The following is a 14547-nucleotide window of genomic DNA, read 5'->3' on the forward strand; positions in this document are numbered from 1 at the left end:
TGGGTGGTTCCAGCTCGATTTCTGGTTCCTTGTCTTGCTTCCGGTTACTGACGTCAGTCCCTTTTCTGTCTGGGAAGGGGGTTCGGAGGGGTCTGCATGGTTCGAGTATGTGGGCTGGCTGGGGTTGGTCTCGGGGTGGACTGGTCTCGGCTTCCGGATGGGTTTTGGCTGGGTGGGCTCTCTTGCCTTTTGTGGGCCTTCGGGTGGGTCTTCTTGCGGGGCTGCTTCTGGCAGGGGTATGGGTGTCGGGCATGTTCTAGGACCTGGATGCTGCGGTTCTTCTTTTTTGTTGGGGGTGCACTTTCGCGGGGGGCTTTGTTTTTGGGGGGCTGGTGGGGACGCATTTGCGCAGTTTGTTTTGTGTGCAGCTTTTGCTTTGGGTGCTCTTTGCTGCATTCCGTCCTCCGCTGTATGGCGTGCTGTGGTGTTGGGGCGGTGGTTCCTTTTTGTTGGTGTTCGGTGGCTACTTCGGGCGGCGGACTGGGTAAGGGGGCTGGGGATCGAGGTCTGAGGGTCTGGGTGGTTCGGGGGTTCCCTGGGAGAGCGGTTTGCTCCCCTGTCCTACCCTCCCCATCCCCGGACACATCCCTCCGCCAGCTCTATCACATTACCACTCATGGAGGGCCTTGGAGTGCGGGTGCACCAGTGGAGTGCCGCAAGGGTTTTCCCATGGCAGCCTGTGCCCCAATTTTGTTGTACAACTTAGACACTCTCACTTATAACATTTTCAAGACATTCACATGTAAGGCCTTGGGGGTGGGCGCACTCAATGGCATCAAGCGGGAGGATATCCTAGTAGCCTAACCTCTGGTGCCTGCGCTCACCTCTAAGGGTTCAATTCCATGTAGACATTGAGGTTTCAGAGTTTTAAATGCACAATAAAACAACACGCATCAACACCACATTTGAGCTGGCGGGGGCAGGCTTGGGGTCTTTTCACACCCCCGTTCGCTATTTCACATCTGTGGTCGGAGGCTGGGAGAGGGAGTGGGCCCTCTAGTCGGGTCTGGGCTGGGGTTCGGGGTCGGGTCTTGTCTGGTGCTGACGTTTCGTCTCTCTCGGGATCGCTTGGGTTCCCTTGGATCTCGGCCCCTGGGCGGTTGTTGCAGGTGCAGTGATGTAGTGTCTTTTGTGGCTGAGGGGGGCGTGGTAGGGGTCACTGGCCCTGGGTGCCTGCCGCTGGCCGGCGACCTCTTGGTGGGTGAGTTTGTCCTGTCATGGTGCGGGGTCGGGGTTCCTGTTGTGGATGTGGTGCTCGGTGGGGTCTGCCCTGTTGCGCCAGTGGGCGGGGGTGGCGTTGTGCGGGGCCCTTGCCTTGCTGTTGCGGCGTGCTGTGTGATGGGGGAGCGGGTGCGGCGGGGGTGCTTAGAGCGGGGCTGTGTGCTGTGTGTGGAGCTTGCCCTGTGTGGGTGTGGCTTCATCGGCTTCTCGGCTATGGAGTTCACCTGTGGGGGTGTGCTCCTGTGGGGGAGGGGATTTGTGGCGTTTGGGTTCAGGGGCATGTGTTCGATATCGGTGTCCTTGTTGGGGGTGGTCCTGTGGGGAGGTTCATGTTGGGGTTCACTGGGGGTGGGAGACTCATGGGGTTGGGATCGGAGCTCACTGGGGGGTCGGGACTGCTCCGTCCTGGGGCGGCTCCGGTTGGCGGGCTGGTTTGAGCCATGTGGACCCCTCTTTTGTACATAGCCCCCTCTCCGGAGGTGGATGGGGGTTGTTGGGGACTGGGTTCGGGTGGGGGGGTGGTGGCCGGGCCGGGGTCACCCGGGTCTGGGCGGTGCTGTCTGCCTGTCTCTGCCCCAGGAGGGAAGGGGACCACCTCCTGGGTCCGGTTGCCCCTAGGGGGTACCGGTGCCTGGACCTGGGAGTATAGCGTATGCATGGGGAGTGTGAGTGAGTGTATGACATCCATTGTTGTTTGTCATTACGTTGGGTGCGAGTGATTTTATGTGTATGCATGAGGGTGGGAGTGGGTGATTGTGACTGTGTGTGCCTGTTTTTGTGACAGGCTGGGTCTTGGACTGCTCCCTCTCCTGGATCAGCTGGATCCATAATATGGGGGGCCTATTTCCTCCCCACCACACTACCTGCCGGTGGTTGGAGTCTCTGCCCGCTGGTGTACTTGTGGTCCTCGGTGTCCGGGGCTGGGTGCTTTGGTGTGTGCTGGCTCACTTCCGGTGGCTGCTTGCCGGGGCCTGGCGCCCTGGGCTCTGTCGGGCTCTGGATTCTGCACTGTCGCTGCTGGGTGGCTCCCATGGGACTCTCCACTGCTCTTCTCTGGGGGGGGTGGCAGTAGTCCCAGCGGTGGTTTTCCTGGGGTTCCTGTGCTTTGGGGGGCCTTTGGATGTCTGTGGCTCGGATCTCCTCAGTGTCCGTCCAGGGACCATGAGGCAGGTCTGTGGGTCCTCACACTCGCTATTGCATATTTTTGTGGAGAAACCTTGTATACAAAAGCACGTCCACACTCATACTCAGAGGTGTTAAGCTTCAGGTGATGACAGATACATAGATGTTCTATATTGGGCTGCACCTCTCACTAAGTACATTTTACATTCATAAGTACCATGTACTATTTTGTTAAAAAAAAAACAGCTGCAGTTGTATAAGCAAGCAGGGTGTAATCTTGTATTCTCTTCATCCTTCTTTCTCTCTTTTTCTCCCCGTTTTCCCTTTTGCCCCATCTCTCTCTTTTTCGAGCTTCTTTTTTCCTTTTCATTTCAGTCTCTGTGTCCATAACAATTGAAATATTGCCAAAGAAGTTTATAATAAAGTTTCTTTTATAAATATCAAGCAGAGCTTTAAAGCATTAGCTGTGATGCTCTGCTTGTGAAAGTAAATCTGTTGGGTAATTTCTTGGCACTCAGACAACAATTCTGAGCGCTACTCTGCCAGACAGGACACGGTAAAAAAAAACAAAAAAAAAAACAGGTTGGAAAAAAAAAAAGGATTCTTACAAATCAAACAAGAGCAACATAATGAGTTGATTAGTAAACAGTAGGGGCGCCGGCACCCAGACTGGGTTATGTAACAGCTTCCTACTGTTATCAGTTAGTGTATTCAGATAAGCCGTAGAATGTTGGAACATTTAACGTGGAGAAAATGTATCAAGATAACATAGACATAGACATAGACATAGAGTTTTTTTTCTCCCAGGCACAGTATGGGAATAAAAAGTCCATTGTTCATTTATGGACAGAGGAAACAGGAAATGTGTGGCTTAATTTAACAAGGTCACACGTGCTTGTATCAACATGACAGAAACCCTCAGAAATGATTGTCTAATGATGCCACATCATACTAAGTAAATTTGTACATATGCACATAGTGAGAGATGTGTGATGAACTACGAAACGTCGAAAAACTGAAATTTAAACTTAAAATAATTTCTGTAGAGGGACAATGAAACTGGAACACCTGTCATTTTAGTGTGGGAGGTTTCATGGCTAAATTGGACCAGCCTGGTAGCCAGTCTTCATTGATTGCACATTGCATCAGTAAGAGCAGAGTGTGAAGGTTCAATTAGCAGGGTAAGAGCACAGTTTTGCTCAAAATATTGAAATGCACACAACATTATGGGTGACATACCAGAGTTCAAAAGAGGATAAATTGTTGGTGCACATCTTGCTGGCGCATCTGTGACCAAGACAGCAAGTCTTTGTGATGTATCAAGAGCCACGGTATCCAGGGTAATGTCAGCATACCACCAAGAAGGACGAACCACATCCAACAGGATTAACTGTGGACGCAAGAGGAAGCTGTCTGAAAGGGATGTTCGGGTGCTAACCCGGATTTTATCCAAAAAACATAAAACCACGGCTGTCCAAATCACGGCAGAATTAAATGTGCACCTCAACTCTCCTGTTTCCACCAGAACTGTCTGTCGGGAGCTCTACAGGGTCAATATACACGGCCGGGCTGCTATAGCCAAACCTTTGGTCACTCATGCCAATGCCAAACGTCGGTTTCAATGGTGCAAGGAGTGCAAATCTTGGGCTGTGGACAATGTGAAACATGTATTGTTCTCTGATGAGTCCACCTTTACTGTTTTCCCCACATCCGGGAGAATCACGGTGTGGAGAAGCCCCAAAGAAGCGTACCATCCAGACTGTTGCATGCCCAGAGTGAAGCATGGGGGTGGATCAGTGATGGTTTGGGCTGCCATATCATGGCATTCCCTTGGCCCAATACTCACTGCCAAGGACTACCGAACCATTCTTGAGGACCATGTGCATCCAATGGTTCAAACATTGTATCCTGAAGGCGGTGCCGTGTATCAGGATGACAATGCACCAATACACACAGCAAGACTGGTGAAAGATTGGTTTGATGAACATGAAAGTGAAGTTGAACATCTCCCATGGCCTGCACAGTCACCAGATCTAAATATTATTGAGCCACTTTGGGGTGTTTTGGAGGAGCGAGTCAGGAAACGTTTTCCTCCACCAGTATCACGTAGTGACCTGGCCACTATCCTGCAAGAAGAATGGCTTAAAATCCCTCTGACCACTGTAATGGAAAATTCTTTTAAAGTGCTCTGATATTCCCTTCACCTCTCTCCTCTGACCTCTGTGTTTTATTAGTGTTCTGTTATTTAGAGCAGATGGACTCTAAATTCAAATGCTGGAGAGTTTTATGGTTAACACTTCCTGAAGTGTATATTTCAAGGGAAGGTAGATGGGTGCCCTCATAAATAACTTTGTTAACTCTGACCCGGGGAGGGTCTAGGGGCCATATTTCTAAAACTCTTTGAAGTTGAGATAACACCCTCATTTTTGGTATAAATACTGTTTGTGATTTCTGTTCGTGGCTCTGTTTCACTGACTAACCTCAGTGTCAGGGTCTTCAAACGCTGAATGCCTTTGAATAAAACTTATAAGACAAAGTCCGGATTTTCTCTTGTTATGAGTCAACTTCTACCCACTTTGATAAGAAAATTCCACAACACCACTGTGGAGGACTTGTATATGTCATTCCCAAGACGAATTGACGCTGTATTGGCCGCAAAAGGAGGCCCTACACCATACTAATAAATTATTGTGGTCTAAAACCAGGTGTTTCAGTTTCATTGTCCAACCCCTGTAGTTCTGCCATGGGGCCGTAATGTCAGAATGAAAGCACTTGGAGGGACTTATATATATATATATATATATATTTCACTGCTTTTTCAAAGACACGCTTTATCCCGTCTCTCTAGAAGAGCTTCATCTGACCAGAAACCACACCTGACAGCTATATATCTGACTTCACAGGTCATTCAGGTTTGCCTAGCATAACCACAAATACAAACTAATGAGACTTATAATTGAAAATTAGAAATATTTGCATTTCCTGCAGTGTGAATGCTGAAAGCTGACATTTTTAGCTGAAAGCTGGCAGAAACAAGCTGAAATTGACTGCAGACAATCTGCTGAGATTTAATGAATTAGAAGAGAACAGAAATGCTAAACTCCTGTTGAAAGCTGGCAGAACGTGGCAAAGGTTGACAGCAGAATATCAGCTGAAATCTGATAAATAGCAGAAAGAAATAGCAGAAACAGCAAAGAAAAACTGTCAACTGATCCAATCATGGAGCTTCTCAAAAATCTGTCTGGGAGGTGTGACCCTGTGAAAAATTGGATAATTTTGACCATTTTTAACCTGAGTGAAGGTGAATTTTTCACACTCAAACAAACGTACTTCATGAGAAAACGATAAAAGGTATCCAAAAAATTTTTTGACCGCGAAAGAGCATTCTACGTTTTTGATGTATAATTTGTATAGGTAGAGTGAAAATTGAGCGAGTGAAGAGAGTTTGTTCGTTCTTTTTCAGGTTATTCAAAAACCTAGAGTGTACACTCTAACGACACGAGCATTCCATCATTGGATTACATTATAAAACTGAAAATCTGTAAAAATTGTAATAAAGTTTGAATCCAAATTGTAGAAAAACTGTAAAAGATATCAAAACATTGAATTATACAATAATAGCAGAAGGCTGTGAAAGTATTTTAAAAGTTGAATGGTGTTTCTAGCTGAAAGTATGCAGAAGTAGTTAAATGGCAAAAACAGTAAAGTTTTAGCAAAACTTTTGAGGTTTCCCATTCATTTCAATGGGAGCAAAAAAAACATAAAAAGCTGAATATTTTAAAAAGTATAAAAGGTATAAATACCAAAAGTCATAGCCGGAATGTCCTGAAAGGGCTGAATATTGTGAAATTTGAATGGTTGAAATAGCACAAAGTATGCAGGAGGAGTAGCAAATCAAAAAGTGTACGGAAGCAACCAGAATAATAAGAAGAAGACGGAATAATAAAGAATAAAGAGAAACACGATAAATAGCTGGGACTGAGTCAGGAATTCAGGATTAGACAAAAAGGTTCCTGTTGAGATGAGTTTTTCCAGAGATTGCCAAAACAATGACTGCTATTCTGTCTGGAAAATGACACGTGAGACGAAGCATGAAAGATAATGAAATCAGATAAAGTACAAAAGGTGAGGAATGTGTGAAAGCTGATAATATTCACTTGAGGACGAGAAGGTGTATAGTCTGCACAGGAGCGAGAAGGGAATGTGTTCATACAAGACAGACCAAAAAAAGTCATCTTGAAAGTTCCCCACTTTCAAGCATGTGTTAGAAGCTGAAATTATGTCGGTATTGTATTGTTTGATGCATGCAGTTCAGATTAATGATTAGTTGGCTTTAAGTTTAGTCTTTTTAATTGTTTTAAAAGAATATGGTGTCAGAATTTTCCATGTAACTGATTTCCTTAGCAGAAATTTTCACTAAGGATGATTTTTTTAAAACACCAGGACTCTGTCTGCAAAATTCTCATCATAATCCATTTTCTTAGCAGTGATTTTCTATGCAGATGACCAAAAAGCTTTTCCTTCTAAATATTATCTTTTCTTTTTTTAATTTAATAGTAAAAACAGTATCAGAATTATTTATTTGATTGATTTTGGGGGCTTTTCGCATTTATTTTCTTTGCAGATGATGTTTTGTAACAAGAGGACTTTGTCTTCTTTGTTTCTTTTTTTTTTTCATAAAGTTGAGAAAGAAGATGGTGCCAATCTGTCTATGTGCCTGCAGATTCCGTTTAAACACCAGGAATCTGCCTGCCAAAACGTGCCCTTGTTTTCCTGGCAGCTGGAATGCCTAATACCCCTATAGCAACCCAATCCATCATGTTCAGAGGAAGACCTGATAAAACCCAGAGGAATAATGAAAACACGCTTTCCTTTGCCCTGATTCAAATTCCACGTATTTCCTGCCTCATTTCCAGCTCCTCAGAGACTAACAGCATGGGTTAAAACAGACTTTCTTACCCACCTGTACTGGTTGTAACCTCATCCCCTTGGCATGCAGGCTCCTGCAGGAGCACGAGAAGAGCACAAAAGGATCCAAGGACAGAGGCTTTGGGGGAAAAAAGGCTTCAATCAGTGTGTGCTTTAAAGCAGTTTAAAAACTCAACACATAGCAACCACATCTCACCCTAGTTTGAGCCCCTTGTGCATGCCGATACAAGAGGAGCACAAATAGGGGTTGCAAGTGCAGACACTTACCTCTCATCACAGCAGCCTCAGTTCAGGAAGATGTCATTCCAATTAATAGAACAGTAGGAAGAGTGCAATAATCCAAGCTACAGTGGAGATGCAAGCAGGGTGAGACTCAGAGGAAGAGGATTCAGCAGCTGAAGGACAGAGTTACAGAGCAACGGGACTAGCTGTCCAACAGGTTACCTCCCATTTCTGAGAACTCCTGTGTCTCACCACCTCCCATCAGATGGGAAAAGTAGAAAGTGGATGGTGGTCTCAGGCAAACGCTCTTTATCACCTCCTGTTGGTGGACTTGGATATGTATAATTTCTCATGACTGCCTCCTGGCATATTATTGTCCAATTCAAATGAGTTTTACACAAATGCTTTTAATTTAATTTTTTTTTTATTTTCATTCATCATATTATTCTTTTACAAAGATTTGATTATTTGCTAACTTTTTGGTACACTTAACATCCCAGGCAATCAGAATATACACATGTAAAATTCTTAAGTGTATGTATATATTTGAAACATTTTATACAAAACCCTGATTTACAATCTGAGATTTTTATTCACTGAATTAAAGCAGGAATAGAGTAAAGTCTGATTATCCCTAGAGTATGGGAATTGTAATTACTGCAGCAACCTATCAAAAATAAAAGATAGTAAACTAGATTGCAGTGAAAGTGATGGGAGCAAAACGTAAACTATGGAGGCTGGCCAAAAGCACCACTTTGCCAGAGGTGGAGGAGCGTGTTAGCTGTGTGAAACCAGGCACCAGTACGCAAAAAATGTTGAGAAATGCTGCTGCCACACTTATGTGATTGAAACCAGACTGATGTTAGAGGTCACAGGTCAGCTCGCCAGATCTCACAACAGATAAAATATTTACATTTGTTGGAAAACCATTAGCTTTTTTTTTTTCCTTGTTGTAAAAATCTGTTTTCTCATTCAAGTATCAGGTATTTATTTACCCAACATTAGGTCATTCCTAGTTTCCTTCCATCAACTTGTATAGTTCTAGGGTCAGGGAAAGGGCAGCTAAAATATCTGCAGGCCCAATGCACGCTGGAGACAAACTGCTAAGACTTTTACCTTCAAGTCGGCAATATAGAGCACTCTTTCCAAACCAAGCTGCCAGAGTTTTTCCCTAGACTGTCTTTCTGACTAACCCCTAACAGAGGGCCCAGCCTGATACCATGCATATTTGCACTAATTCAACCGTCTTTCTTTGTATACATATTTTTAAAAAAAGCTTGTCATTTCCCCAAAAAATACTTTTTATATTTAAAACATCTTTATTAGCAAAGTGGAACCAGTCATGTTCCTTGTGCTTACAAACTTGAATAAAACTGATTCTTTAGCATCTTACATCCACCGTCAACTTCTTGTCCTTGAAGCGTCATGGGAGGGGGCCTGGTGCCCATCTCCAGTGGTCATTAAGGTAGATGTGGGGTACACCCTGTACAGGTTGCAAATCCACTGCACAAAATCATTTTTGAACAATATCCTCCATTTCTGAGGTAAGCAGCTTGTCTTCATACTGGTGCCTCATCTGGTATTTTCCAGCCTTACTCAAAATTAAACCATTTGACTCACTTGTAAACACAGTCATCTCCTGAGACATTTCAGCATTGTTTGGTGCTTTTTAAATATTTCATAGCCCCCAAACTTTTCTCTTAGCTGTTATTTTCCTGATTACAAGGGCTACTGCCACTAACAAATAAATTTCAGGCAGATCACTGGATGAGTAAAACAGAGGGACTCCTGGACTTCAGCTCAGCAGATGTTTTCTGAACAGTGTGCCCACAAGCAGCTGCTTAGCTGAACTGCAGTTAGTGTTGTGCAAAAATACATTATGTGTCCAGCTGTCACATAGAAATGGTTCCAATCATAAATGAAACATCCTAAATCACAAACAAGACTCCAGAAACCTTTGAAAGGATGTTATTCTCATCAGCTGAATAAACTGTTCATATGCTTTGTCTGCCAGATGAGCTTTTTATTCAGGGCTCTAGAAATGCCACTTGTACAACGTCAAAGACTTGATTGACAAACATGCCTGTAATTGTGCTTTTGGCCCAAACACTTGACATTTAAATTGGTTAGACTATGGTACTTTTTTTAATTTAAAAAGGAGAAATTTTACAAAAATATACAGCCAATTCATAATGAAAATCCAATCTTAAAAAAAGCAATGACAGCAACCCACTTTAGAGAGGGACTGATAAAAGTGTGGTCTTTTAAACAATTCAGGAAATGAGAACTACGGTGTATCATGTCACCACTCATTGTCACTGTATGTTGAGGATATTTTAGAAAATGTTGGTCTTCTGACACTGAAAACCATACCTTTCATACTAATCAAGGCAGCTCACATTAAAAGTATGTGGGGTGGGGGGCTAAGAGACATATCCTTTAGGCCTGAAGAAAAATACAAATGTCAGGATCCCACTAGAAACTTAAGGTGGGAGCTGCATTTTGATACACAGATATTTTCTGTTAGCATGTTTATTGGCAAATTAAGATTTTTTTTCCTTGTTAAATCATAAAATGTCAAATCAAGAATATTTTTTTTATGCCAACAATTACAATGTGTAGTTTGCTCCACTCCGATGTTTTTCTTTACAACGGAAAAAGTATTTTAGCGAAAATAAAGTGCAAATTGAAAAACCAGAAATCCTTAGGCCATCCAGAACAAAGCACAATGTTCTGGTCTTAAACTGATGTCCAACTGATCCGCCTCATGCCCACCGAAAACCAAATAAATCGGACAAAGAAATGACACCTCAAGTTACCACATTTATTTAACCAAAAATGTGTCATTTAGGATGAGCTGGAGGCGGCCACTGCAGCACGTCTGGGTTTGGGCGTGGTACCTTCCCGGAAACCATTCCTGCAAAATATTAACAAAAGCCATTTAAAAATTGTGCAAAAGGCACAATGTACTTGAGTTTGTTCACAATTGTGTAACATTTTATGTCAGCTGAAAAGCTCAAATTTGTCATGCTAGCCTTGGCCTATACTTATTGTCTAGGCTGGTTACTCAATCAGCTCTTCAAAAAACAAAAAGAGTAATATTACATTTAAGCTTGGAATAGAAAGAACCATCATCCAAGGTCCCCGCCAGTAAACCAATTAGAACCACTCCCTCGTTCATCAGTATAAGCAATGAAGTAATGCATAATGAAAATATAAATATCGCCACTTTTAAGTCTCCATTTTTAGTCATTTTGGTTTCTAGTGAAAATGAACCTACACATTTGCCTTGGTGTTCATTGATAAATTTCCATTAAAAAAAAACTTTAAAAAATAGCATATAACTATGAATAAACAGCATAAATGTACATTTAGGAACAAGATGTTGCAGATTTCATCTTCCACAAATGCCATGTAGCATTTCTACAACACCAAATCTGTTCTGGGGCAAAAAACTAAATTCGGTTTTATCTCAAACTTTACACAAGTGGAATTCCAAGATGCTTGGCTGATGATTTTTGTTTATGACTAAAGTAAAGACCAATAAATCATCCTCATGGTTAACCTGAAAGAATTTCCCCTCAGATCCTTAGTTTACCAAGAGACTGTTGTAAACTAAGAAACTCCTACACTACAAGAAAGTTTGTTTAGTTAATAATCCAACTATAACCGTTGATACCAATATTTGTGCTTAGTTTTCACTGAAACCACACACAAGACATTATCCATGTTGATAGAAATTCTGTACTTTTCCAACATCTTGGTTAAACATTTTTAATAAAAAAAAAGAAAGTCTACCAGGGTTTGTGTATACACACACACACCTTAACATTTCAGTGGATTAAAAGTTAGCGGGAAGAGTTTCGTTTATATTTCCTGCAGGGAATGTCAACATTCCCAGTGTTTGTAGCTTGCATCAGTTTGACAGTGTTTCTCTTACCCAACAATTTGTGAGGTCAACAAAACACATTTTCAGTGAAGTTTTCCTAACATCCGTGTCTCATCAGTCCAACTTTACTTTGAACAATTTGTCATCTTTGGGGCATTTCCATGCATTCATTTAGATCCTTAACTCATTAAGTGAAGAACACAGAGGAAACTAAATATCTTGCCCTGGAACACTCCACATAAATGGAAAGTTGAGGTTTAAGTCTAACATCTTAAAACCCTTATCTTCATCAGTTGTCTTATTTTCAGACTTCTTACAGGAAAAAAAAAACAGGTTTTTACAGGGATGTCAATGGGACATGTTAAATCATTTCAAGCTGCAACATTTTATTCGACTAGGACTCAGCTATATTCCCCACCTGAATCTGCGGTAGACAACCTTCAGGTGCCTCAGACGGCCTGTCCCAGTGGTGTTCCTCCTCTTTGCCTTGGCGCTCCAGTTGTCTACAATCAAAATAGAGTACTTTTAAAAAAACAAAAATGTGATATACAGCAAGTCCCTATTAGGTAAGATAAATTGTAGTTATGTAGAATATCCCAACATAGGACACACATGTACTTGAGCCTCATGCAGTATATGTAAGAACTTACACTTTCTCTTGCGCTTCTCGGGGTAGCCACACTTGCCGCAGCTGGACTTCTGCAGATGATAGGCCTTGGCCCCACAACGACGGCACAGGGTGTGCGTCTTGTTTCGGCGCTTACCGAATGATGATGTTCCCTTGGTCTGAGAGGAGGAGAAAGACCATGGAGGTCAGAGGCAAATTCATCAAAACCTCAAGTGGCGCTCTAAATCTGTTAATGTCTTGTCTCAGCAGATATAAACGAATCACAGAAAGTCATACGTTCAGACATTTGTGTTTGGCAACATCATTGACAAGACTAACACATCGAGATGGCTGTGAATGATGCAACATTAATTCATAACTTAAATGACTGTCTGCATTATTAATATAAACAGGAGTCAAAGTCTATTGTGCAAAGAGAAGTCGAGTTTGAAATGTTCTGACTTGTACGGCAATGAATTAGCTCTGCTAAACATTCAAAACAAATAACTAGTTACGTCAATAGATAACTTAAGGTAGTATTTATACAAAACTCTTCAAATAGAATTAAAATGAGTCTTTACTTAATTATTAATCATCCTTCTGGTTAACTTTAATCTCGTTCTTTGCACTGAACACTTGACGCTAACGCTAGCAAAAAATGCTACAAAGGTGCCGCAGAAACATAAATTAACTTTACTAACAGCATGGTTTATCTCAAAAATACTTTAACTAAAAGATGCCGCTACATATACGTTAACAAAAAACTGCCAGTTTGTTTCAAATAAACATCTGATTAAACAGATGTTGAAAGATTTCTCTTTGCCAGCATTGCTTCTTACCATTTTCGCCCAATGGCTGTGGGAAAAGAGACCGGAAGAGGAGCCGGCACAACATCAAATTACATCCGTACTACGTCCGGTGTAGCAGAGAAATTAGTCCTTCTTTTAAAATGGCTAGGGATGAGAGGAAGGGGTCACCATCAATAAATGCTATATATCATTCTTAAAAGCCTGCACGTACCCACAGAAAAAATGAACACGTCTCAAAAAAAAAAAACATTCTTTGTAAGAGTAAGGTTGAGTGGTAGACATAAAGAGAACGATGGAGGGGAACTTAAGAATCACTCAAAAACTAAAGGTTAAAATGTCAGCATTTTGGGTGCAGATTAACATCCAGCAGCAGGAATGTAGTCCTACAACAACCCAAAGAACATATTCACACAGCAAGACACCAGATTTAAGTTGGACAAAGGACCGCAGAAGGACGTTCACTTCAATCCTCACCCCTTTGTTTGATGATGGCAAAAAAAATAGAATTTCTTTTTAATCTGTCAAAATGAATGTGTTATCCTCGACTGTCAAACCAACTTGATAGTTACAAAATTATGAAGATCATCACATTCCATCTCAGCTAGAAAGTAAATTTTTGCCCCTAGATACAAAATGTCATAATGCAGTTGAAGGAAGACCCAAATGTAGAACGTGGTGGAGCCAAAATAAGATTTAATAGTGAGAATAAGAAAACTTACAAAACTCTGGAACAAGGCTTGAAATACAGGCAGAGCACTGGCAACACAGGGCCCAAAAAAAACCCACAGATCATAAGGAACAACAACTGACATGAGCCAAGTAAGCAAACAGAAGGATCCAGTCAGGGGTGCAATGAAAACCAGAGAGTCTAAAAACAGAGGTGGTGTGGGAAATAACCAATGAACTATTAGGGCTAATCAGGTGAAATGTGGAGCAGCTGGTGGCAGGTAGAAGAGGGACAACTGAAGGACGGAGGCTAATTAACAGATGAGTGAGAACACAGAGAAGTCAGGAAAGTAACAAATATCTAAACACAAGAATGAACCAAAAACCTTATCCATCATAAATGAACTGAAATAACCACAACTAGAGAACATAAGCAGGGAAACAAACTCAAAACTGAAACACAGGTGAATCACGGAAAGGGAGATTTTAAGACTACTTCCAAGATCCTATTCAGGTGAAAGTCCAGTACGGCTATTGAGTCCCTGTCCAGCCCTGGATCCCTCCTTATGATTATTTGGTACATGCTGATTTAAATAAACTTGTATCTATCATTGCATTCTTACCTATGTGCTTTCGTCAGGTTGAGCATGGCAGTGATAACAAAGAGCAGATCAATGAAATCTGTAAAATCAGCTTGATTTTTTTAATACTCTGCTGTATATTTAGATCATTGTCCCGTTGTTTGACAAAATGTATGAACAGCTAAGGCTGTCAGACAGTAGTTTACTTCATGAATGCTCTTTACTACTTTATGCACATGCTACAAATCATTGGCACAATTTTCACAGGTCATTTTAAACACCTGCAGAGTTGTGCCCTGAACGTCACACCATTAGACAGCAGTTGTGTGCTAAAAAAAACTACTGGAGGAAATGTTGAACAACGGAAAATAAAAAGTAAATTGACATATTTTTGTCAGTGTGACTTCGGTTGAAGCTGCAGAAAAGGGGAAATGTTTGGAAGACCCAGTGGTTCTGGCTTGTGTGCTGCAGGATGAGCAGATAATCTGGCATGCTATTAAA

General features: G+C 42.0%; 2 protein-coding genes and 1 non-coding gene across 3 annotated transcripts in view; all 3 read right to left on the bottom strand.

The window, feature by feature from the left end:
- Window positions 1-10159, bottom strand: part of pdcl (phosducin-like) — a 42779-nt gene extending 32620 nt beyond the window's left edge. Inside the window, exons 1-2 of the mRNA XM_047373507.1 lie at window positions 7540-10159; window positions 7307-7390 (exon numbers count right to left, since the gene is read on the bottom strand). Of these exons, the coding sequence (XP_047229463.1) occupies window positions 7307-7390; window positions 7540-7546 (91 nt within the window). The 5' untranslated portion in view covers window positions 7547-10159. The remainder of the gene's footprint in view (window positions 1-7306; window positions 7391-7539) is intronic.
- A 145-nt stretch (window positions 10160-10304) lies between these two features.
- rpl37 (ribosomal protein L37) lies at window positions 10305-13537 on the bottom strand. The gene is made up of 5 exons (XM_047372243.1): window positions 13519-13537; window positions 12830-12943; window positions 12034-12169; window positions 11802-11886; window positions 10305-10411 (listed from the first exon to the last, which is right to left on the bottom strand). The coding sequence occupies exons 2-5, from the start codon at window positions 12830-12832 to the stop codon at window positions 10342-10344; spliced, it is 294 nt and encodes a 97-aa protein (XP_047228199.1). The 5' UTR covers window positions 12833-12943; window positions 13519-13537; the 3' UTR covers window positions 10305-10341.
- On the bottom strand, window positions 12246-12325 carry LOC124873172. The gene has a single exon (XR_007039465.1). It is a non-coding gene; the product is annotated as a small nucleolar RNA SNORD72 (small nucleolar RNA).
- Window positions 13538-14547: the final 1010 nt, after the last annotated feature.

This window comes from Girardinichthys multiradiatus, chromosome 8 (assembly GCF_021462225.1).
Source record: "Girardinichthys multiradiatus isolate DD_20200921_A chromosome 8, DD_fGirMul_XY1, whole genome shotgun sequence".
NCBI classification, from domain to species: domain Eukaryota; kingdom Metazoa; phylum Chordata; class Actinopteri; order Cyprinodontiformes; family Goodeidae; genus Girardinichthys; species Girardinichthys multiradiatus.